This window comes from Patagioenas fasciata, chromosome 10 (assembly GCF_037038585.1).
Source record: "Patagioenas fasciata isolate bPatFas1 chromosome 10, bPatFas1.hap1, whole genome shotgun sequence".
Taxonomy (NCBI): domain Eukaryota; kingdom Metazoa; phylum Chordata; class Aves; order Columbiformes; family Columbidae; genus Patagioenas; species Patagioenas fasciata.
Window position 1 is genome coordinate 5,249,268 of NC_092529.1, and position 22,527 is coordinate 5,271,794.

A 22,527-nucleotide genomic window follows, 5' to 3' on the forward strand; every position below is an offset into this window, starting at 1 on the left:
CTTTGCAGCACTTCATTTACTAGCAAATTAATGGCTGGCCTGGATCAGCCTGCCCTTTCCATAATTATGAAGTATAATAATTAGAGAAGCAGTATTCCAAATAATGCGCTTTATTGGAGCCCAAGATTTATAGAAAGACGGTATGAGTGGCTCTATTAATGGGAAAGTAAATTCTGCAGCCTGGAGTCGGCATCAGCTTTGTCTGAATCTTCATTAGCCAGGAACAGTCCACTGCTAAGTAAGTTAAGAGTGATTTTAATTGCCCAAACAGATGTACTTTCTCATATACTTCTTGATCAAGTTGTTCTAGGAAACCAGGGACCATAATCTGACCTTCCTTGGGTTTTTGAGTAAAGTGAGGGTTTTTTTGGTGTGTGTTTGTTTTATTTTGAAGGCACTGCACAGTTATAACACTGAGGGGGAGCTTATAATGTGTTGTTTGGGGTTTTTTTTCCTTAATCGTCATGTGGTAGATTTAGAAAAAGAGTAAGAAGGCCAAATGGTATCATTTTGATGCTATCAGGACACTTCACGTTGGAAAACAGCAAAGCCAAGGCTATTTCTGACCAGATTGCTTTACAGCAGCGGTTGCCACTCAGCATCGCTTGGCTTCTGTCTAATTAGATGCAAACGGCTGGCTGAGAATCTTGTTCCATACTTCTTGCAACTGATTATTAATTCTGATTAGTCATTACTGATGCTTCATGAAGGTGCTGCCGCACAAAGAGCAGGAGGAGACGTGTGGCGTTCACTTGGATCCCGTGGTCTTCATAATTTTGATAGCGTGTTGTGAAGAAGTGGCTTCAAATACCTCTCATAGGCTGGGTTTGTCTGTTCAGAAAGAGAATGTGGAAGGGAACTGGTGGTAATTAAGAAGGAAAGGCTGTAATTTTTTCTTAAGAATGATCTCTGAAATACAGAAAGCCAGGCTGTTTAACAACCCAACCGGCCAGCTGCTTCAGCTCTGCAGGATCGCTTTCCCTGTAGTATGTGCTGTCCTCCATAACCAGTACACAATACTCATCCCAAATGGAATGGCCTACTGTTTAATTTCAAAAAATATGCTTGAACTTGAATGTTTGCTGAAGGCAAATTTTGTGTACAGCCGTAGAATTTCAAAGGGTTGCTGATTACCACAGTAAAAATCTCACTTAAGGCAAACTGAGTTTTCAAACAGAGCAATAGCTATTTGCATCGTGCAGAATTTTATATTACTCCACAATATGGATGAATTAAGAAGTGAAAGTAAAGTGCTAAAGACCATGAAGGATGAAATTGCCTTGTTTAACATTTACGCTCTCTCTGGTTGAACATATTATTAAAAAAATGAAGCATTGCACTAGTGGAAGTACCAGTGAATGGGAAATACCCTGCAATTAGTGGCTCTTGCAGCCATCTAGTGTTGTTCTATAACATGTGAACTATGTAAACAGACCTTTGTTTTAGCTTATTTTGTACAATGTTACCTCAGTGAAATAAGTTCAAGAACCAAAACCACATTGGTGGCACGTGACAGTCCAGCTCCTGGGTGCAAGCTCTGGGGACTGTAATTCATCGTTAGGTTAAATGTCTGAGCTAAGACTATAGGTGGCATAACTGGCGTATTACAGGTCATTGTTGAGCATGAGATACTAAGAATTAAAGGCTCTTTTATCTGTATTGCTTTTGTTAAAATGAAAGCAAACCATTTATTCTCTGGCTAAGGCGCCCGTACCTGTGTGTTGGTCGGTGACTTCTGAGCCCACTCGTAAAGCCGCTGGTAAACCTGCCCGTCGTAACTGCCCAGCGCGGAGTTCAAGCTCTTGTCTGTGAAGTCAAACGCATCCACGAGCGGAACAGCATCCTTCCTGAGGAGCAGAGGGATGGCGTTCGCGTTACTGACGCAGGTTTGCTTTGCAAGGGGGGAAAATAAGTCAAACCTGACAGCAGTTGTCTGGGTTCCTCAGCACAAAAAGCTTGTGCCGGATTTCCCCTTGCCTGCACTGTGGGGAAAATCCTGTTTGTGTTGACTCCTCGGAGGTGTGTTCTACTGACGCCCTGGGTTATCTGTACTGTTGAACGGGTATTTGCAGGGTCTATTAATCACCTGGGGTCTGTTCCTAATTCCCTAATTTAGGAGTCAGTCTCATGTCAGATATTTTCTCAGCGGACTCTGCCAATTCTTCCTTTTGTTTTTTGTCATTTGTTGTTTTGTTTTTCTTATGCTGCACCTGTTTGTCTTACAAAATGGAATGAGGTTGCTGCTAGACAGATGTGGAGTGCTTTGCTTTTCTCTGACCTTCGTCTGCTCTTAGGCATTTCTATTTCCTCATCTTGGGGTGTCCAGGCCTTCTACTCTCCGCATCTGGAAGAACAAAGCGACCCTGAGCCGCTCCGGGGCCCATCCAGGCCAGGGGCCAATCTGACAGCAGTCAGCAACAGACAGAGCGTAAGGACAGGTATGGAACGACAGCATCTTCCCTTTGGCAGGAGATGGTTTCTTTTTCTTGTCCTCCTGTCGTCCTGGGTGTATAAGTGGTGCTGGCTGTACCTACACCTGATGTACAGGGATGCAAAGCAGTTTGCTCAGATGTTGGCATTTGCATCCACCAGTTCCTTTTGGGGAAGGGCTGTCTGGGCGTTTGGGAAAGGCTGGGGTTTTGCTACAGACTGCAAAGTGTTTGTATCCTTTCCACTAATTGTAAATAACTGCCTCTAATTGCCCAGATAAATACCTGCCTTGTTCTTGAACCCTGTTAACAAGGCATGGAGTAACGCAGAGAAGTTGCAATGTATTCCAGAGATGATGTGTTAGGCTTTTGAAAAGGTTATGTTAAGGTTATTGCTTAACTTGAATTCTGCAATCAGTTCTGAAGATGCTGTTTGGCTCAGTCCTGTTCTGCTCTGGGTTATGGTGCAGTTTTGTTTCTCTCCACATGGTTTAAGTAGACTTTTACATACAATAGAACTCACTTCTCTGCACCATAAGTCAATCTGTTCTTAAAGAGCACTGGGTAGCGAAAGATGAACCCTTTGTCAAACAGCCTTTGTGAGTATCGGGGTAAGTTAAAACCTAAGCATGTCTCAGAATTCACATAGTTAGTAATCAATGGTATCAAGCAGATGTCTCTGAACTAGCTGTGGGCAGGATTGTTTGGGTACCAGTTGCAACTCAGCCATGGCAACAGAGTAGGCTGGATTAGCTGCGGCTTAAGCAGATTTTGCAGTGTGTGATCGGTTGCTGTGGCTGCGTCCTGCCAGTGCTGCTCTGCCTGCGTGTTCTCCTGCTTTTGCTCTACTGCAAATGATAGAAAGTGTTCACGATTTCTTGAATTATCATTTCAGATTTCACGTTACAGCACTTTAATTTGGAGATTGCAGAGGAGCTGGACACTTAGGTCTGTTTTGCTGTGAAAACGAGCTCCATGTAGATGTTTCAATCAATTCCTAGCACTGCCAGGCAATGAACATAAAAACGGAACGAGGTGAATTGACTTTGGAGATGTTGCCATAGGTACAGCAGCACTGTTTTATATGTATCACAGGGACAAACTGAATAGCTATGTATTTCCTCTCATACTAGAGCAGCTCACCGAATGACAGCCAGGAGGTCCAGGTATGACGCTGTGACCATGTCCATTTGAGCTCCAGATAGGTATCCATCGTGCAAGAAGACTCCTGCGTTCGAGAAGATCCCATGTAACGCAAAGAGGTCACAAAGATGTTTCATAATCTTCTGGATGCCAGCCTCCGTCTCGAGTTTTTCCACAGTTTCTGCAAAGTTTTTCACTGTGATGTAGTGGCAGTGAGCCTGGAAAACAAATGCAATCAACAGTGAATGCACCTCAAAACACTTTTAGTAGGTCAGGGGACTCAAATGTTCTTGCAAAGAATATAAAACCTTTTCATTTCCCTGGAACTTTTCCAGTCTGTATTCTTTGTTTGCTGGTTGACCAGGCCTTTGCATTCATGTCTTCCAGCAACAGCAGAGGAGAGAATTGGGGTTGTAAACAGTCAACACTGTAGTAGTTGTAAACTCTAGAAAACCACTTCAGAAATCGTGGTAGTGCTTATTCTAAATATTTCTGATGAATACCCCAAAGATTGTGTGTGATGGAAACACATTGGAATGTGCTTGTGTTGACCCCAACAGGAGAGAACTCTTTGTTGAAGACCTTGGCCCCATGGTACATTGGGTCAGTGTCTGTAGGGCTTCAGCTCTGAAAACGTTTGTTGTCACAGAAGAACAACCGAACTTACCTCTCACTTTTGTGGTTTTAAGTAAACACCAGTAGAGTGTCTAACTGCCATGATACGGAAATATTAGCTAAGGTCCAGAGCATGTGAAGCCGGGTGACTCCACCTGTTTGTGGGGTGACTCCTGTTACGCTGACACCACTGCAGGTAGTTGGGGATGGTGGTACCTGTGTGGGTTCACTCCCCACTGCACCGTTCTCCTCCCAGCTGTGGGTGGAAGCACCACACACCTGAAATTCAGCTCTTTATGCCAACAAGGTCAAGCAGCGTGGAGGCCAGCATGGGTGGCAGAACCTGCCAGAGGACCTGGGTGTCTTCACCAGCAATTACCCTGTGTGGAGTCTGCAGCAAGGCCGTACCCAGTGTCTGAGCCACTTGGCCGAAACTTGGCGGGTCTCAGCTCACATCGCTGCCATGCCGGCTGTGTGGGTGAGACTCCAGGGGAGGTGTGGAATGAAAAGTAAACACAAAAGTGCCCCAAGAAGGTAGCAGGCTATCAAGGTTTTAAAGTTATGGCGGAAAACCAGGGGGTTTGGGTGACTCTTCCTCTCCCTGAAGTATCTAAGAAACTTTGGGTGCCCAGAGCCCATTTCCTGAAGAGTTTAGCAGCATGGTTGCCACTGACACCACCACAGCCACTCTGCGTGTGTCAGGCTCTTCGGAAACAGTTTATTTCTGACCAGTCCCATGTCTAGGTTCTCTTCCTCACCCATTGGAGTGAGCTGGATTGCAGCTCCTCCTCTGACATGTGGTTTCCCCCAACTCTTTAGTCCACAAACCTCAGCCACCCATTTGAGGGGGTGCAGGAGGGAATGGCTTGTTCAGGCTTGTGCGTGGGGAGCATTGGTCAAAGCCTTTTCCAGGGGTAATCTCTGAATAGGAACATTTTGCTTCGGTTTCATTCCACTAAAACTATATTTGCACTTAATTATTGCTGAAGTAGTTTTTTTAAGCGTCATTTTGTTTATAGAGGCTGTCCTTTCTTTTTGAGGCAGTTATGTGGTTTTTCCGCTCTTTTTCAAGCTTACTGCATTGAATACTTGCTGCTTCTACCGAGTCTGTGTAATTGAAAATGGGGGCGCTGCACGGCAGGCACAATCACAAAAATGCTGCTGTGAGGTCGAGTCTTTGCTCCCTTTGCCCCTTGTTTCGAAGGATTGTGACTGTGTTTACCAGAATGAGTACATCAGCACTTCTGATGGTTTTGAAAGGATCTCGGTTGTTGCTGAGGAAGAGTTTTACTCATTGAGGACTTCATCTAATTGAGGTGAGATCACCGAGATGGTGTCACCACAGTTTGGTATGTCTGTGGTTCCTTCTCCCTGTCAGGGGCTCCTTGCTAAGCCCTTTTCAGTTTGGGTTGGCTCTGGCCAAGCTGTAGATTACAGAAAGATGTTTCCCATTAAAAACTGAATGAAGTTAAAATAAGCCATGGATCTGTTTCAAAGTCTTCTTTTCCTCAGTTTAGGAAGGAAGGAAGCCCTTCACCATAATTATAGAGCAATAACACTAAATTGTTTATTAAAAATAGAATTTTGTTCTTTGGAGATGCTGAAGTATCAGTGGTTTTGGTTTTCATTTAAATTTAGGGCTTTTGTCTCCTCTCCCTTTTTTTTCTGCTTAGTTGTGTACTAACCCCTGTTTCGGGGAGCAAACCCTGCTGTGCTGATCCCCCTTCACTTGAAGGCTGCCGAATCCCTATGAACTAGGAGCTGCTTTTTGTGCCTGTTATTTGACTTTTCTGATTTGAACAGAAACCAACAAACAGCACTGAAACTTGAAGCTAATCCTGCCATTTCTACCGCGTATTGTATCATGAAGACAAACTGCAAAGAAGCAGGTAAGCTTTGCTCACCTTCGCAGCCTGCGCCAGCTGCACCGTGCACTGGTTCCACGCCTCGTGCTTTTTGACTCCTGACTGGATCAAGTCCTGTAGTTTAGCTGCTGTGCTGCTTACGAGTCTGGAAAATTGGAAAAACATATTGTGTATGAATATAGCAGCCCACATGCACTCATTTCATACTCAGACGCGTGTGTGATCGTATGGCAAAATGGCATTTCTGACATACGAAGTTATCTATACTCAGTACGAGCAAATTTAGATTATGCAAAATCTAATTACAAATTGGGAGCAGCACCCAGAGCACCCTGGTACTGAAGGATTTCTGCATTCTCAGCTTCCAGGGTAGTTTACCAAGGGGTCTGCTGAGTTCTTCTTGGGTTGTGTATGTGTAAGGAGAGTTTGCAAAACAAAATAAAGCAGTGATAGTTTTGGACCGATGTTACATTATGTTTCTGCTTTTCTACACAGGGACCCAAATCCTGCTCCCATTGATACCAAAGCTTTCAGAAGAATTGCAGTTTTTACACTGATTTCTGCCACAGCACAGTTGTCTGTTTACCTGCTTTTCAGAGGTGACACCTATGTGACCCATAAATGTGCACATAACACTAATGAGATCACTCATGGTACCATTTTTATTTGTGTTGAGTAGATGAAAGGCTACAGACAGAATGCGAGGCTCTGTGTTTGCTGTGGTGTTAATTGAAAACAAACATCGGTTTCTCAGGTATGTGAAATTTTAACTTTCTGTATAGAATCGCACAGGGTCCAGTGGCCTAAAGGTCTCACTGGATGGCAACTTGGTGATGTGGTCTGGAGTTTATTTAAATGGTGCCATCAGCTCAGTATAGAATCAGCTCTATGGAATACGGTTGTTAGGTAGCTCATGGCTTCAAAACTTCTGATGTTCTGAATGTCAGAGCATCATATTGAACATTTGACGTGGCTGTTAATCCTGTGTGATTCTTCCTTTTCTCTTTTGGGAGCAGATGGTGTCAATTCTTGTGTAACTTATGTTATTTTACCTCCCTTTAAAGCGAGGAAGAAGCTGAGCTCTTAACACATTTCTGATGTCAAAGACAGAAACCCTGTCTCCCGTCCTCCATACTGACCGGACTGCTGCGTGTTGATAGGCCTCGGTGTAAATATCTGGACTGAGAAAATCCAGCTTGTTCTTGGCTGGACACTTCCCAGCTTTCATAACAGACAGATAGATGACAGACGTCGGGACGGGCTGCCCAGCGCTGGCTGCTGAGAAGCATTTGATCAAGAACCTGGGAAGAGGGAAACAGGGCAGGGTAAAGCTGTGATCCCCACACAGCGAAGAGTGAGGTGGGCTCAGGTGAGGAGCAGTGATGTGTGACCCATCCCATTAGTGCTACAGGATGGACTCCAACAAGTAATAACCTTTTGTTTCGCATATTACTCACAATAACCTGATTTGTGATGGGTCTCAGGTAGCCTGTCTACCCTATTTAATGCTACAGCAATCTGTAGTGATGGATTTTTGGGAAGAAACTTGCTGTGGCTGTTAGCACTTGGCAACGCGGTAATTAGATACGTCACCAACTTCCCAGCCTAACGTTCTGGGTGTCTTAGAGGGTAAGACCAAACCACCGTTGACAGCCCTGACACACAGTCCTGTGATATTAACAAACATGAGACCCTTTCTCGGAGCTAAATATATGTCTAAGGAGCATTCCTTACTCCCTTATTTTTTTGGCACCTTTGCTATGACCTGGACTGAGCAGGTCTGGAAGTAAAAGGTTACAGCGCTTCTCTTGACCTTGTATTTATCTTGCAAGAGGAATCTCACTGAGTGCAGGAGTGTGGGCACGCGAGCACAGAGCTACACGGCAGCACCTCTGTCCCTGGGAAGCGTGCTGGTTTCCTCCTTCTAGGAAAAACACATTATTAAAAGGTCAAGCAGCTGTGGTTTCTTTCTCTTTGTTTCTCCTGCTCTGGATAATCATCAGTCTGTGTGTCCAGAGGAAAGTGGTGTTCTTGGAGTGTGACTCATCCCCCTTCAGTATCCTACAACTTTGCCTTCTCTGAATCAACCTCACTTTACCAATATCACGTTATATTGGTTGCTTAAGAAATAAACTGCAAAGCTTGCATAGCAATGCTTTTGCTGTGCTACTGGACAAAGAAGAAAAGGAGGTTATGCAGAACAGCACCTGCATATGTCCCCAAACCAAAACCAGAAGAGATAATCTGATTCCCACACACCTCCATGCCTGTTAGACAGAAGGCATGAATAGTTTATGTCCTGAGCTGTATTTTTAGAAGGTGCTATGAGAAAGGAGTAGCTGGTTTTACTGGTTTTGGAGAAGAAGTGGTAGAAGTTGAATAAATGAAGGAGTAGGCTTTTAGATGAACTGATTTGAATTGTTACCTGGCAGTTTGCAGGAGCAAAATGGTGTTCTCCCCTTCATAAATACAAGAGGCGAGTATTTTAGTGTACAGGGAAGGGAGTCCACTCAGCAAGGAGTAACCGTGGCCCCCGCACGCCCGCAGGCAAATCTCCACTGCAGAAGTGCAGTACTGGGTTGCCAGGGCTTTAAAGCCCGAAGAAAATGCATGGAGCTGTTTCAAACAAACAAACAAAAAGATAGAGCATTAATAGTGAAAATGTTCTCAAGCAATCCTCAGGATAAGTTTCATTTTGAATTTTGTGTGATTTCTGGGCATGAAATCCCTGTCAGACCCTCCTTTGTGTGCTGCACACCTCGTGCTGGACACGCTGCGGTCAGTTTGTGCATTTTGGGGTTTTTCTCAACCAGCAGTGGCTTTGGCTGCCCTTGTTCAGGGTGTGTTTTTATTTCAGTCTTCCAGTTACAAAATCTGACATTCTATCTAAAAAGTCATGATTTTGGTTTTGGCTCAGAAGTGAATATTTGCGTGTGCTTTTGGACATGAAGTTGTGAAATAACGCTTTGTACCACCAGCTGCTTGGAACAAGGATTTTATCAAACAGACGTGCTTTTCAAGGACTTTTCACTCAGCAATAGCTCCTAAAACGAAAAATTTGGGGTGGTAGAGCAAATGCTGTTGCTGACTGGCTGTGCACGTAGGACACACCATTTAATCTCTTAGTGCTTCCTCTGTCTCCAGTTCTCTGGTGCTAAGAGGAATGCTTGTCCATTTTGCTAAAATATTTAGAGCCGAGAAGTGCTGTATGTGATAGGGCAAGAGGAAATGGCCTCAAGTTGTGCCAGAGGAAGTTTAGATTGGGTATTAGGAAAAAATTCTTTACAGAAAGGGTTGTGAGGCATTGGAAGAGGCTGCCCAGGGCAGGGGTGGAGTCACCATCCCTGGAGGGGTTTAAAAGGCGTTTAGATGAGGTTCTTAGGGACATGGGTTAGTGCTGGAGTTAGGTTATGGTTGGACTTGATGATCCTTTGGGTCTCTTTCAACTGAAATGATTCTATGATTCTAATCCTGCTGCAGCTCACCTCCGGCAGATTGTCGAAATTCTTCGTCTGGACCTCTCTGTACCCCCTGTTGAGCAGCTCCTGCAGGTACTTGTTGATGAAATGAAAGGCATAGGCTGCTGCCAGCTGGGGCAGCAATTTCTCTTGCTGAGTCTGGTAGTCAAGGATTTTTGCTTCTTGTTCCCTGTTGGAAGACAGCTGATGAAGTAAGGGGAGTGCAGACACAGGCACAGCTACTATTGGTTTACCTATTGCATAATGGAAAGCGGCGTTTTTCGTTACCAAGAAGCAGTATGTGAACAGGACTGTGCTGATGCCATGGCAGCAAATCTGCCCAGCTTGCTGAGCAGTTAGAGAAACAAGCCCAACTAGGAAAAAAGGTGATTTTTCTGTGATGTTGGTGAACCAGAAAAGGCTCCTTGTGGTCGGTCGGCACTGAGAGGGAGCTGGGATGGTGGAACAGGATGAAGCCTTCAAGGACAGCAAGTTGTTGGATGTTATAGGGGGCCAGTGGTGCTGCACCCTGAGAAACTTTTGCTTTTCAAACTGGATCTTTGTGGCCCTGCGCATAGATAGATTTCTCTGAGAATATTTGAGTCTAAATTATTTTAAGCTTTCTGAGCTTTTCTTGGATGTTCTTTACCACTTTTGCTGTGGTTAGTACACTTAGGGCTTCAAATGATGGAATTGGTTATTACAATAGTTCAGCCTGCTGTGCTCTTGTGTTTGGTTTGCGTTTGAACCAAACCATGTTCTCATTAGGATCTTCTTCTGAAAGGAGATTCAAGTGGAAAATTTTGAAATCCGTTCAAATGAAAACATCTATTTTAAAATTACAGGGATTCTTACCAGACTAATAAAATTCAGTGTTGTAAAGAGCGGATGTTGGAAGGTTGCACCCAGTGTTAGGATGCTACGGAATAAGAGTTCAGCAACTTGTATGCTTTGTCTGGATTCTGCTGAGTTATGGGATTATATGGGAAGGCCGGTTATAAGAAAAATAAGTTGCGTGTGTGAACCCCACTGAGCTATTTGAACTATGAAACTTATCTCAGAAAGAACTGTAAACATTCTCTTGTACTTTGACTGAAGCTCGTTAATGTAAATAACGAGGAAGCCTGTTTGTAATACCCTATCTGGGCCAGGAAACAAGCCAGTGATGTGCTGAAAGATAAGATGAGAAGTAGAAATACAGGCTGATGTGTGGGCAGGTGGTGGATGGTCCCCTTCCCAAGGCTGTGGACTTGCGTGGCATTACCCGGGCTTTAACTTGGACTGCCGGCGAACCGCGGAGTATCGGATGGCAATGGTGCAGGCTTTCATTAGAGGCAGTATAACTTCGTCTGAAATGAGGGAAATGCGCACTGTAGTCATTGTGAAATAATTGATCTTCGGTGACCCCCGTTTTATATAGGTGCCATCCGGCTGAACCTAGAGCAGAGAGAGGACGTTAGATGCCGCTTTCTTCAGTACTAGGATGGTTATATAATCTCTATGCATAGAATAAAATGGACATCAAAACCTTTCGCTGAATGCAAACCTAAATATTTTTGTGAACGATGGGTGAAACACACCCATTTGAAGAGACAAATTCTTAGTGCTTCTGACTCAGATTCTACCTGCCCCGTGATCCCCAACCTCTGAACGTGGAATTCCTGACAAAGAGTTTCATTTAGGATTCAGGTAACTTCTGCCCCTGATAAAACTGCTGAGGCTTGTGGACACCTCAGAAGAAGATTTTTGTCCTAAATTCAGGCAGATCCCTGTTGTCTCTGTCTGTGCAATGACAATCTGATGGGTGTGCTGGTGATGTGAATCCATGCGTACCTCACAAAACTTGTTCAGCATGTTCTCCCTGGGGACACGCACGTTCTGCAGCATGAGATAGCCGTTGTCAGTGTGCTCAAAATTCATCTTGGGACCGATGTCTCCTGCAGTTATGCCTGCAGTGGGAGAAAACATGGCCTGCTTACTTCCACTTGAACTTTTTTCTCCCCATTTTGCAGCAGGCCGGGTGATCTTGCCTTGAGGGATGAAATTTGAATGCCTCGTGGGTTTTCTGTGATCCACCTGTTAGTGATGTTGGTTGAGGTCAGAACTGAGGTGTTAATGTAGAAGTGGCTGGAATAGCCCGGGTTTCTGGTTAAGAAGAGGGCTTAGAGTGCAATAAATCTTCATTTAGGTGAAGATGTTTGGGTTAATGATAGATATGCCTTGAGTATCTGCCTTGGTTTGGTTTTGGCAATTATAACTCTCTGTGCTCACTCCCCCTGGGCTCAGTGCTCTAAAAACATTTAAAGCCAAACTAGTCAGAGCACCTGCACGAGTGCCGCGATGCCTGGAGTCGTTTACCTGGGCAGAGGGAATGGTCCTGAAGGCTGCGTATCTGCAGGATGAAGGGATGCACGCCGTAGCACTGCCCCTGGACGTACAGCTGAGCAAAGACCACGGCGTGGGTTGCTGACCTTCCCACTGCAGGAGGAAAAACAGCCCCATTCCTTTAAGACACGGTACAGCACAAACAGTTCCACAGTTAACAGCGGTCAGTGCTAATTGTGTGTTAGGTCTCAGTAACATAAGGGTCAGCGTAGGTGCGACCCGCAGCTGCTGGAAGCTGGAGATAGCCTAAATCTGTGTTCTGAGCCCACTCTTGGGTCTCAGAAACTGCATCACCCTTCTGCCTCTGTCAATGCAGCGTGGATGGACAGTTTGCATCAGCAGATAAGAAAAAATAACAGTAGTTAAAGTTCAAGCAGTGCTGAGAGAGTGGGAAGTGCTGTGGCTGTTGGAGGAACTCCAGCTATTTTCTGTGAAATACCTTCCTGAAGGGAGCATGAATTTCCCACTTGCATCCTTCATGCCAAAACTGGCTGATGACTTGAATCCTTTATGCTGATCCTTGATGCTGATAATCTCCATGTAGTTTTTGGTTGTCTGAGTATTATTTACAAAGAAGAGAAGATTAATTCCTGCAGAGGCAAAGTTCTCCAGCCCTGTGACCCAAGGGCTTTTGATAGATGGTGGTTGGCTCCCTTCTGGCCTTTGAACTTGTACAAAACCCTTTGGTCTCTTGATTGTCTCTCACTTGTCTTTTAATATGTGCATCTCTTACTGAAGTTCTCTGCTAGCACCTGGGCCCTCAAACACAGAGTTTGAGTGGAGCAGAGTGAGTAACCAAAGGAGGCAAATGAGGAAAACCAAGATACCGTGTGTGGTACTTACTGTCTCCAGGCCACCACTTCATGGCAGAGATCTTTGGTGTGTTCAGTATAAACTCCTGTGTAGTGATATCAAAGACTGCTGTTGTTTCCAAACCCTGAAGATAAGTACCTTTGAAAAAATAAAATAAAAATCTCCTGGTGTATCACAAGGGTGATTAGGGAGGGTGGAGAATCGCTGGAGGCTGGTGTGGGTACTACCAGGCTTTTGTGGTTTACCCTCGTGATGAGAACTGTGGGACAATTATGTCAGTGACCCCACACCATCTTCTGCAAAGGTCTCTCAAGCCACATGGTACTTGGGCAAGCTGCCCGCTTCATGGTGACAACCGTCAACTCGGGCAAGCTGCCTGCTCCGTGGTGACAACCGTCAACTCGGGCAAGCTGCCCGCTTCATGGTGACAACCGTCAACTCGGGCAAGCTGCCTGCTCTGTGGTGACAACCGTCAACTCGGGCAAGCTGCCTGCTTCATGGTGACAACCGTCAACTCGGGCAAGCTGCCTGCTCTGTGGTGACAACCGTCAACTCGGGCAAGCTGCCTGCTTCATGGTGACAACCGTCAACTCGGGCAAGCTGCCCAGCTGATCCTCTCCACCAATGGTCACTGCCTGCTCTCTAACCATGAACTTTGGCCTTGCTCATTCTGTTTTGTTCTACATGAGCAAAACCAAGGCCAGCGCATCTCCAGCTTGCAGGGAAACACTGAGGACATCAACCTCTAATGCACAAGTGGCCTTTCCCCCCAGCCACCTCTGCCCCCATGAAGCACAGACAGCTTGAACTCAAATTCCTTTGAGAATCTGGCCCAAAGCCTCTCGTCCTACAGAAACACCGTGTTTTCTTTGCAGCCTTACCGTGCCCCAGTTCAGTTTGGGCGTAGCTCCCGATGAGCCGATACTGGGTGGCGGGAGGAATCCATTTGGCGATCTGTTCGTCGGAGCCCAGCACCGAAATGCATCTCATGAAGACACGGTGAAGGAGAAACGCGACGTCTCCTGACAGCGCCCTGCTGAGAAGGCACAAGGGGTATTTTTGTTCCAGGGGTGTGAAGAATGAGGCAGTGACGCTGCGGTGGCCACCAGAGAGAACCACCTGTTGCCTTTTGATTTGTTGTCATACCTTATCCAACGCAGTATTGCAGGAAAAGTGCTCTTCCAAGCTGCTTTTGTTCCCTCTTTCATAACACAGTTTGCTGAAGTGTTGCTAGCTCATTATTTCACTTGCTCTTGGAGGAATTATCTGTTCTGAGTAGCAGATGCTGGGCTCCTAAAAACACAGCCCAGCTCCAAAGCTCCTGTGGCTATGATAGCTTGAGAGCCTTTTGTATCTATTTTACTTCAGAGGATTTTTTTTCCTGATTATTTGAGTCACATTTTAAGGCTCAGCTAACAAATCCCACCACCCTATCCTAAAACCCCCAAACCCTGGGAATTCACTGTAGGGCACATTGGACTGAATTAGATACGTTGCCATCTGAGAGCTGGATTACCTGAACCTTCCTGTTCTGGGGAAATACCTTGGTATGTTGGGTTTGTTGCTGTGGTGTTTGCTGCTGGTGAACAGTACTGAGGTTCATGGGGACTTGGTCTGACTTGAGGTGTTTTTTCCTTGTGGAAAAATTAAAATACATCCTTGTAACACCTGATCTATTGTCTGGTCAGGTCCTTCGGCATCACTAGCTGATAGGGCTGCACGCATCCTAAAAAGCACTCTTCCAGAAGCTGTGTGTGGTGACTTGGGTACAGTAATTTCCATGGTGCAAATCAGAAACTCATTTGTTTTAAGCTTTTGCAGGTATGTGAGAGAGAGAAACTCTAAGAAAATATGAGGAATATAGTCCCTCTTCCTGGGATTCCTCAGAATATGGTTGAATTGCCTCATAGGTAGAAGTACATGTGCTCTCACACCTAAAAATAAGTGGCTCTGCAGTTCTTAGTAGCTTGTATGGCTACTGGCACACTGCTTTACTGCAGTGCACTAGTGACTGTCTCATCCTAGACAGACACCTTTTATTCTGAACAAATGGCTGCAACCTTTCTTTTATATTGGCCCTGAGAGAAAATGTCATACTGAAAAACTGGGGGAAAAATAAGAACAAAGAAGTTAAAGGGTAATCGCTTTGATTAACAGAAAAAGATGTAATGAACCCCTGGCAGCCTATCCAGAAATAATGTTACTCTAACTGTGATTTTTAAAAGCTGGTTTTTAAATGTGTGTGAGTGACTCAGTGTGTCTGGCAGCGGGAGCACCAGGACTTCGTCAGGCGGAGCTTGGTGCTCACCTGGTGGTTCCGCAGACAAGAGTTGTCCTACCAGGGCCCTTGGCGTCAGACGTCTGATAAAACCAAGTCCAGCTGGGAGAGGTGGTTGAGTTTTGTCAGGTTTTAAAAATCTGGAATTGTTTTATTTTTTGATAGAAGATTTCTGCCTTTATCAGTCCCATTCACTGTAGGTGGTGAAGAGCTTAGTATAAAAATATATAATCTTCCGTGTGACAAAATATTGGAAAGTGGCTGAGCACCAGTGGTGATTTGTGAGGTGCAGGCGTTGCCCTTTAGAATGAGTTTTGGACTTGAACCTTCTCACTGGGTATGTAACCCCACCAAATCAACAGTGTGCACTGAACAAGAGTACACCAGTACATTATTAGCAAATGGGGATAGAAGGAGGGGCAAGCAATTAAAATGTGGAGCTCAACACCATGCAAAGTATTACAGAAGTCTTCCAAGGAAAGGATTGGGAGGAATATTTTATTCTGTTTATCTACAAGCTAAGGTCTTGGTGCGTGTGTTTGGTTTTTTTGGTTGGTTGGTTTTTAATACAATGTAGATTTTCTAGATAAATGAAATGTCATCTTTATCTGGAAGTCAGTAATGTAACTGAAACAACAGCACTTCAAATTCTGGTTATGCGTTTTAAAAAGGCTGGGGAGCGGTATGCGAGCGGTAGCACAGGTAAGGAGCTTGCTGCAGTGGATATGTCACACTGAGGATGTGAACTGCTGTCATCTGTCACACTGTACCCATGTGCTGCTCCATGAGAAGTTTCCTGCTGTGTATCATCATTTTCCCTTTTCCCTTGCATGCTGCTAAAGTAAAAACCCACGGCAGGTTTGCATCAAAACCTTATCTGTCTACTGCTGGCCTCTCCCAGCCTTTGCTAAACCTGATTCTTTTTGGCATACAAAATTTTAAGAAAAAATGTACATTTAAACCAATAAATAAAAATCACCTGTAAATGTACTTGAGTTCAGGTCCACTCTCAGTCCATCCCATCTCGTGCATCTTTCTCTGGAGGTGAACAGCTTTCCTGACTGCTGCTTCGTACCTCTCATTCTGGCTCTGGAAATACTGATTTTCTCTGCTAAATACGGGGTCGCTCTCGATAGCTTCGACTGCAAAGCAACGCAGCAGAGTTGGTTCTCCTGGGGCTGGAGGGCTGTGGGCAGCACCGCGAGCCCTGCGTGGAGCAGCAGCCAGGGCTGGGTCCTGGATCCCGATGCTGGGAGTTTTTAGGGTGGCTGCAGGCAGGTTTTACTTTGCTAGTGCTGGATCTGGCTGTCACATCTAACTCTGAAAAGTGGTGGGTTTGAGAGAAGAGGAGGGGAACTGAGTGGAAATAGTGACGCTGCAGAGTAAGGCACTGTCCTCGGTCAGGGTGTCGGAGGTGACTTTGTTCCTCAGTTGTCTTGATTTACACTAACATGGGACCCCATCTCCACACTCCCGCTTTTTTTAAGAGATGGGCGATAAACAGAACAACCTGGGAGTGCAAAACCCCCTGTGCAAAGGAGCAGCAACAGCAGTGACGTGGGGATGCTCCGTACCAGCCTGCAGCCGGGGACCACGCCACAGCTCACTCACCCACCGCCCTCCGGATCCGCGTCTGCTCCGCGCCACCGTCCAGCCGGGCTGTGAGCTTTTCCACGCTGAAGGAGGCCGTTCTCCTCTCGCTGGCCAGGTCAGGGTTTACGCTGCCGAGGACCGAGCCCTGCGAGTACTTGCTGGTGTCCAGCAAAGACATCCTGGAGGCTGAGGGATGGGGCTCGTTAGGCGCTTGGCACCCCTTCAGTGGGTGTGTAAATAGCCAGATTTCCACGTTAGGTTTTTTTTTTTTAAAAAGTCAAAACAACAGGGCTTGTGTGAATACTTAGACACTGCCCTGTCCTCGTTATAATGACAATGAAAATGTAGGGCACTTTCAAGAGGTCAAAATGCAGGTTTTCTGATATATATTTTTTAAAAACATAAAATCTTAGTCTCTCTCCAGTCTGTCCCCGGTGTTTTATGAGAGGTACTGCTGGACTATCCCACAGCTATGGGTTAATGTTTAAGGGAGTTTCTGGCACGTTTCCCCCACACTGCCCCCGGCTCCCAGCCCTGCACAGGCAGCTCTGCTTCCTGCGGGGCTCAGCTTTACATTAACTCCTAACCTTGTAATTCCCCTGTTAGCCGGATTTATTGCGGGATACTACTACTAAAGAAAAGGTATGGTATGTGGAAAATAAAGCAGATTTTTCCCTTGAAGAGGCTGCCTGCCTTCCTGAACTATTTGTAACACCGTAAGAAGTTAAAACTCTGGAAATTCTCGCAAAGATGTTTTCATTCTTGCTTCTCAGATCTTAAGCTCAGGGTGTCTTATTGTTCTTGGAGGGGGAAAAGCCTCAAAGCAGCATGGGTTGGAGTAACGCAAACCTGCCCTTGAGCCGCTGGAGCTCCAGGACGGCTCAGCCGCCAGCTCCCTCTTCCGTGAGGCTGCGTAGGAAAAATCCGTGTGTCTGTCTGCCATGTGCCAACGCAAACCCCCACGTACCTTGTCCCACGCGTCCCCTGGGGAGCCGTCTGGCTGCTGCCTGCCTGGGCCACGCTCCCGGCGTCCCCGCTGCAGGGACCTTGTCCTGGGGGCCAAGGGAGCTGGTCCCGGCCTGTGGGTGTTCCTGGGTGTTCATGGCGGCGTGTCGGAGCTGACCTCTGCCGGCAGCGGCCTGAAATCCCACAGCTCCCACTGCCGAAAGCACCAGAGCCTCTGCTTTTAAAAACAAAATGCTCTTTTTCTGACCTCACTTCAGGCCGTTTGTGCATCGGAGGCTGCACTTCAGCACTGTCACACAGGTAGCACCCTGCCCCTGTCCCAGTGTGTATATATATATATGTATATATATATATACACATATATACGTATTATTTTTTTTGTAGTGTGCTGAGGATGAAGGAGAGCACCCTTTGGGCTCCCACTGCTCCTTGCCTGTGGATTTGACTTGCTCAAGGTTTTCCCAGCTCGGTTATGGCGCTGCCCTCAGCCCTTCCTGCAGTTTGGGGGTGCAAGCCATGAAAACCCGTAGGTGCCGGGGGATGGATTGTGCTGGGGAAGGGGAGGTTGCCGTGGGGTATGTGCTGCCTTCGTCTCCGGTGATCCTGAATGCGTCCCTGCTGCAGTCTGTCCTGGTGTGCAGTGGGCAGGAGCTGGCAACTCACCTGCTGGCTACATCAGTGTGAACCTGACGGCAGAGGAGCCCATCCATGAGTCTGTGCTGCTGCTCCCGACCCGCTTGTCTCTCGCTGGAAACTGCTTTGTCAGGGAAGGAGGTGAAACAGGTGAGATTCACTGTACCTTAGAGTTGCTGTAATACCTTAGAGTTGCTGTAATACAGGAAATCAAACAGAAGATGTGAAATCAGGTGTAGTTTTGTGTAAGTACAATGTTAAGCTTGAGCCTGATTGAACCAAGCCCAGTGGCCGTGAGGGGCAGCAATAACCCAGAACAGCTGGCTGTGATGCAGGGAGTGTGCTGGTGGATGGTGCATTAGGGAGGTGTCTGGTGGATTAAAGATGCCGTGTGTCTCTGTCACCCTGCCAGAGCAACAGGGTGTCCTATGGAGATGCGTCTGGTTATCCTGGTCCGTGCCACACAGCATCACATCCTACAGTGACTTGTGGTTGCCAGCGCTTGGATGCAGCAGCATCTTTCTGAGGTTATCTGTGAGCTTTCTCTACTTGCTCTGATGTTTTCTTCTGCTGGAGTCAGAAGCACTCAGCCTTGTGCTTCTGGAGCGCTGTTTGAGGTTCATCTGGTGGGTCTGGGTCTTCCAAAGGAAGGGCGAGGGATGACAGGTTGGAGGAAGCCTATCCCCAAACCTGTTTGCAACCTCATGTTTGTGCAGGCTTATATTTGGGCAGGCCTGGGTAGGTCATTGCCGATCTGTGTTAGTGAAGTCTGGCTGAAATGCCACCGGAGCTGCACACCCGGCAGCGTTCTCATCCACCTTGGCTCTGTGTGCTCACGGGCTTGGTGGGAACCCACAAAATCCACGGGAGCACCTGGTCGTGGTGTGTTGGGACACACCACAATTATGTTGCTGATAATTTTGCATTTTTTCCCATTTCTGTAAGCCTGGATATACCTGGTATCACGTCTGACTCACAGGTTTTGTAATACATGCACGTATTGAATACCCTCTCTTTTTCTTATCTGTGCTCTTTGGTTGCTGCTAAAATACTTTAACAATTTTTTAAAATAATGAAGTGAGCTCACTAGTGTGATGATTACCTTTCAGCTCAAAACCGAGTTTTTAAACTAAATCCAAGAGCAATGTGTTTCCTTGGCTTTGTGGGTCTTACCCTGCCTGGCAGGTGGGTGGCTGTGGCCAGATAGAAATCAAGCATTTGGGAGTTTCAGCGCACAAAACCTGATTCCACAATTTTTGTGCCCTTAAACTTTCAGCAAATTGAGATGTGGTATGGGGATAAGCAATGGGTGAATCATTGGTTGTGAATGATGGAGACAGCTTGTTGATGAGTAAGTTAACACAGCCCTAGCAAAGAAGTTGCTGTCAGACTTCACTGGGTTTTATGGTCAATCAGTTTATTTGGCTGTTGTCTGCTTGTATTCTTGAAGCTTTTTCAATTCCTTATGGAAAAGAGCAATATACGCAACCATTGTTTAGTTTATTTCCTCAGTACTGTCCACATTAAACAGTGTAAGTTAATTAAGTAGGGTTGCATGACATATACTTTTATATAAATGTAAAAACACCAACACACAATATAGACTATATACCACATATGCAACACATACAGTGCAAAAAATTGTTTTCCGTCAATACTGTATCTTCTGGGCACACCATATTTATTCAGGAATGTGGTTTAGGGGCATAGAAAGGAATTCATTTAAAAGAAAAAGAGAATCAAAATACCCCCAAATGTTCCTGGTGCTGCTTATGCTGGTGGTTTTTGGGTGCCATCTCCACGCTGCTGCACTGTGAAGCGTAAGAGCATTGGTGAAAGCTGTACATGCTGTGGGTTTGAGCCCAGCCAGGGTGGTGGGTACAAGTTCATAGGGCTGAGAAAAGCTGAAAATGACCCAGACACCCCTTAGCAATCATGGACTGTGTTGGTGTGCAGCCCCTTTTAGTGCTTTTTAGACACCACATCAAAGGGAGACACCTCAATTTTAATTTTTTTCCAGATAACAGTTGCATACTCAAGAAGACAACAGCAAAATATTTTCAACCTTTGCGTTGCTGCTCTGAGCTTACCCAGACTTTACCCGGTGGCTCCCACCCAAGGACTTCCATAAATGCCCCCATCCCAGCCCAGGTGAGCTGGTAACACTGATTTCACTGGTGCATATGGAGGGACAGATTGCCTCTCCTGGAGTGCATTTCCATCTGTGGCAAAATTACAAATTAATTTGCTGATTTTTTTTTTTTTTCTTGAGCTCTTTGATCAAGGTTATTTGATCTGTGCCATAACCCCTCACAAAAACCCAGCAGAGTAATTCTGGCTTGTTATTTAAACTGAAGTTATCTATGGAGTATCATACAGCCATGTACAAGCATCCTTAGCAACACCTTCTATGTTTCCATCAGAAACTATATGAAAAGATTCCTTTCAGGTCTTATTTGACCCATAGTGACCATACACACTGGATTTCTGAAATAAAGACCTGTTTAGAAGAAGCATGATAAGAAAGGAGGAGCTTAAAAACCACCGCAGAGGCAGTGCCATGAGATGAGACTCTCAAAGACTGAAACTGAGTGAAGGGATTTCATAGTCCAACCTGTTGTGAAAGCCTGTATTGCTGCTCTTGACACCTGACTCAAGTGTTTTACTCAAGCTGCCAGGTTGAGTAACAGTCCTCTGAAATGAAACACCCCACTGAACTGGGAAGACTAGGGGAAAGACTAGTAATTTTTAAATAAATACATGACAAATACTCAGTTTCCCTTAATTCCTATACGGATCCACTGGAGCTGTGGACAGTAGTTGTGGTTTAACCACGTTTTACCTTCCCAGCTGACTCCGACCATTCAAGAGCCCATGTTCCAAAGCAGCCATTGAGTTGTGCTGTTTAGGCTTTGTATCAGGGCTGTTGTGAGAAGCAAGAAGCTGAGATCTTCCTGAAGGAGCGATTTTAGCTCTAGATGGGGACCTCTCAGCCAGCACTGGGCCCTTGTGCCCAGGAAGGCCAATGGTACCTGGGGTGGGTTAGAAGGGGGTGGTCAGTAGGTCAGAGAGGTTCTCCTGCCCCTCTACTCTGCCCTGGGCAGACCACACCTGGAATATTGTGTCCAGTTGTGGCCCCTCAGTTCCAGAAGGACAGGGAACTGCTGGAGAGAGTCCAGCGCAGGGCAACAAAGATGCTGAAGGGAGTGGAGCATCTCCCGTGTGAGGAAAGGCTGAGGGAGCTGGGGCTCTGGAGCTGGAGAAGAGGAGACTGAGGGGTGACCTCATTCATGGGGATCAATATGGAAAGGGTGAGTGTCAGGAGGATGGAGCCAGGCTCTTCTGGGTGACAACCAGTGACAGGACAAGGGGCAATGGGTACAAACTGGAACACAGGAGGTTCCACTGAAAGATGAGAAGAAACTTCTTCCTGGTGAGGGTGCCAGAGCCTGGCCCAGGCTGCCCAGGGAGGTTGTGGAGTCTCCTTCTCTGCAGACATTCAAACCCGCCTGGACACCTTCCTGTGTAACCTCATCTGGGTGTTCCTGCTCCGGTGGGCGGATTGCACTGGATGAGCTTTCCAGGGCCCTTCCAACCCCTGACATCCTGTGGTTCTGTGAAGGTGTGTCCTGCATTCCTCCACTCCTGGCTTACATGGAGCTGGAGAAGCAGCTGCTCAGGCCCTGGATCTGGTGCTTGTGATGAGGACAAGGGGCCAGTTCCTTCAGCTCTGTCTGCAGGGAGCAGCTGCCAGAAGCCAACTTAAAATCCAAGGTATTTACATTAATGATTTTAGGACTATAGCTTTTTGTAAGCCAAATGTTTTGTTTTGTTTTGTTTTCATTTAAGAGGATTTATTAAGACCCAATCTGAAAAAAAAGAAAAAAACAAGTTAGAATCTACTATAATCTTGTTATAGGCTGAAAATATTTTTTCCACAAAATGAATCCATTTGAACATTTTGTGAATGAGAGAGTCTCTGTTTCTTCTCAGCGGAAAGGTGTTTCTGAACACTCTTGTTTCCCAGCCAAAACCTCTTACTCCCTTACTCCCTGAAAGCACAATTTCTGGGTTCATTTTCTTCGGAGGCCTTGACTTTTCCAGACAGTTATGTGGCTGCTACTTCTGATTGCTTATGCAGGGAGACAAAAAGGGGGAATTGCTCGTTTCCTCGCAGTTAAGAGTAAAAGCTGCAAGTTAAAGATAAATGTGCAGATCAAACGCGTGACCTGCTAAGAGGAAATTTAGGCAGCATATGCCATTATTTTTTATAGATGGTTTTAAGGAGTTGTAGTCATTTATTGCTGTCAATGACCTATTCTTGACCTAGAAAGACAGAAGTCTTGCTG

General features: G+C 45.9%; 1 protein-coding gene and 1 long non-coding RNA gene across 3 annotated transcripts; one reads left to right on the top strand and one right to left on the bottom strand.

Moving 5' to 3' along the window:
• Positions 1–94: 94 nt before the first annotated feature.
• ACOX2 (acyl-CoA oxidase 2) lies at positions 95–17,700 on the bottom strand. 2 transcript variants are annotated; one of them, XM_065845466.2, is made up of 15 exons: positions 17,547–17,700; positions 16,598–16,765; positions 15,966–16,128; positions 13,590–13,741; positions 12,739–12,846; positions 11,869–11,988; positions 11,344–11,459; positions 10,775–10,947; positions 9,538–9,700; positions 8,478–8,668; positions 7,192–7,353; positions 6,092–6,197; positions 3,573–3,790; positions 1,715–1,847; positions 95–831 (listed from the first exon to the last, which is right to left on the bottom strand). In XM_065845466.2, exons 1-15 carry the CDS (start codon positions 17,680–17,682, stop codon positions 769–771), a joined length of 2,172 nt encoding a protein of 723 aa, XP_065701538.2. In that variant the 5' UTR covers positions 17,683–17,700; the 3' UTR covers positions 95–768. The 2 variants fall into 2 exon arrangements, with proteins under 2 accessions (XP_065701538.2, XP_071669081.1); XM_071812980.1 differs by having other exon boundaries at positions 13,590–13,744.
• On the top strand, positions 17,609–20,800 carry LOC139828760 (uncharacterized). Its single transcript, XR_011740686.1, has 4 exons — positions 17,609–17,845; positions 17,930–18,071; positions 18,170–18,328; positions 20,199–20,800. It is a non-coding gene; the product is annotated as an uncharacterized lncRNA (long non-coding RNA).
• Positions 20,801–22,527: the final 1,727 nt, after the last annotated feature.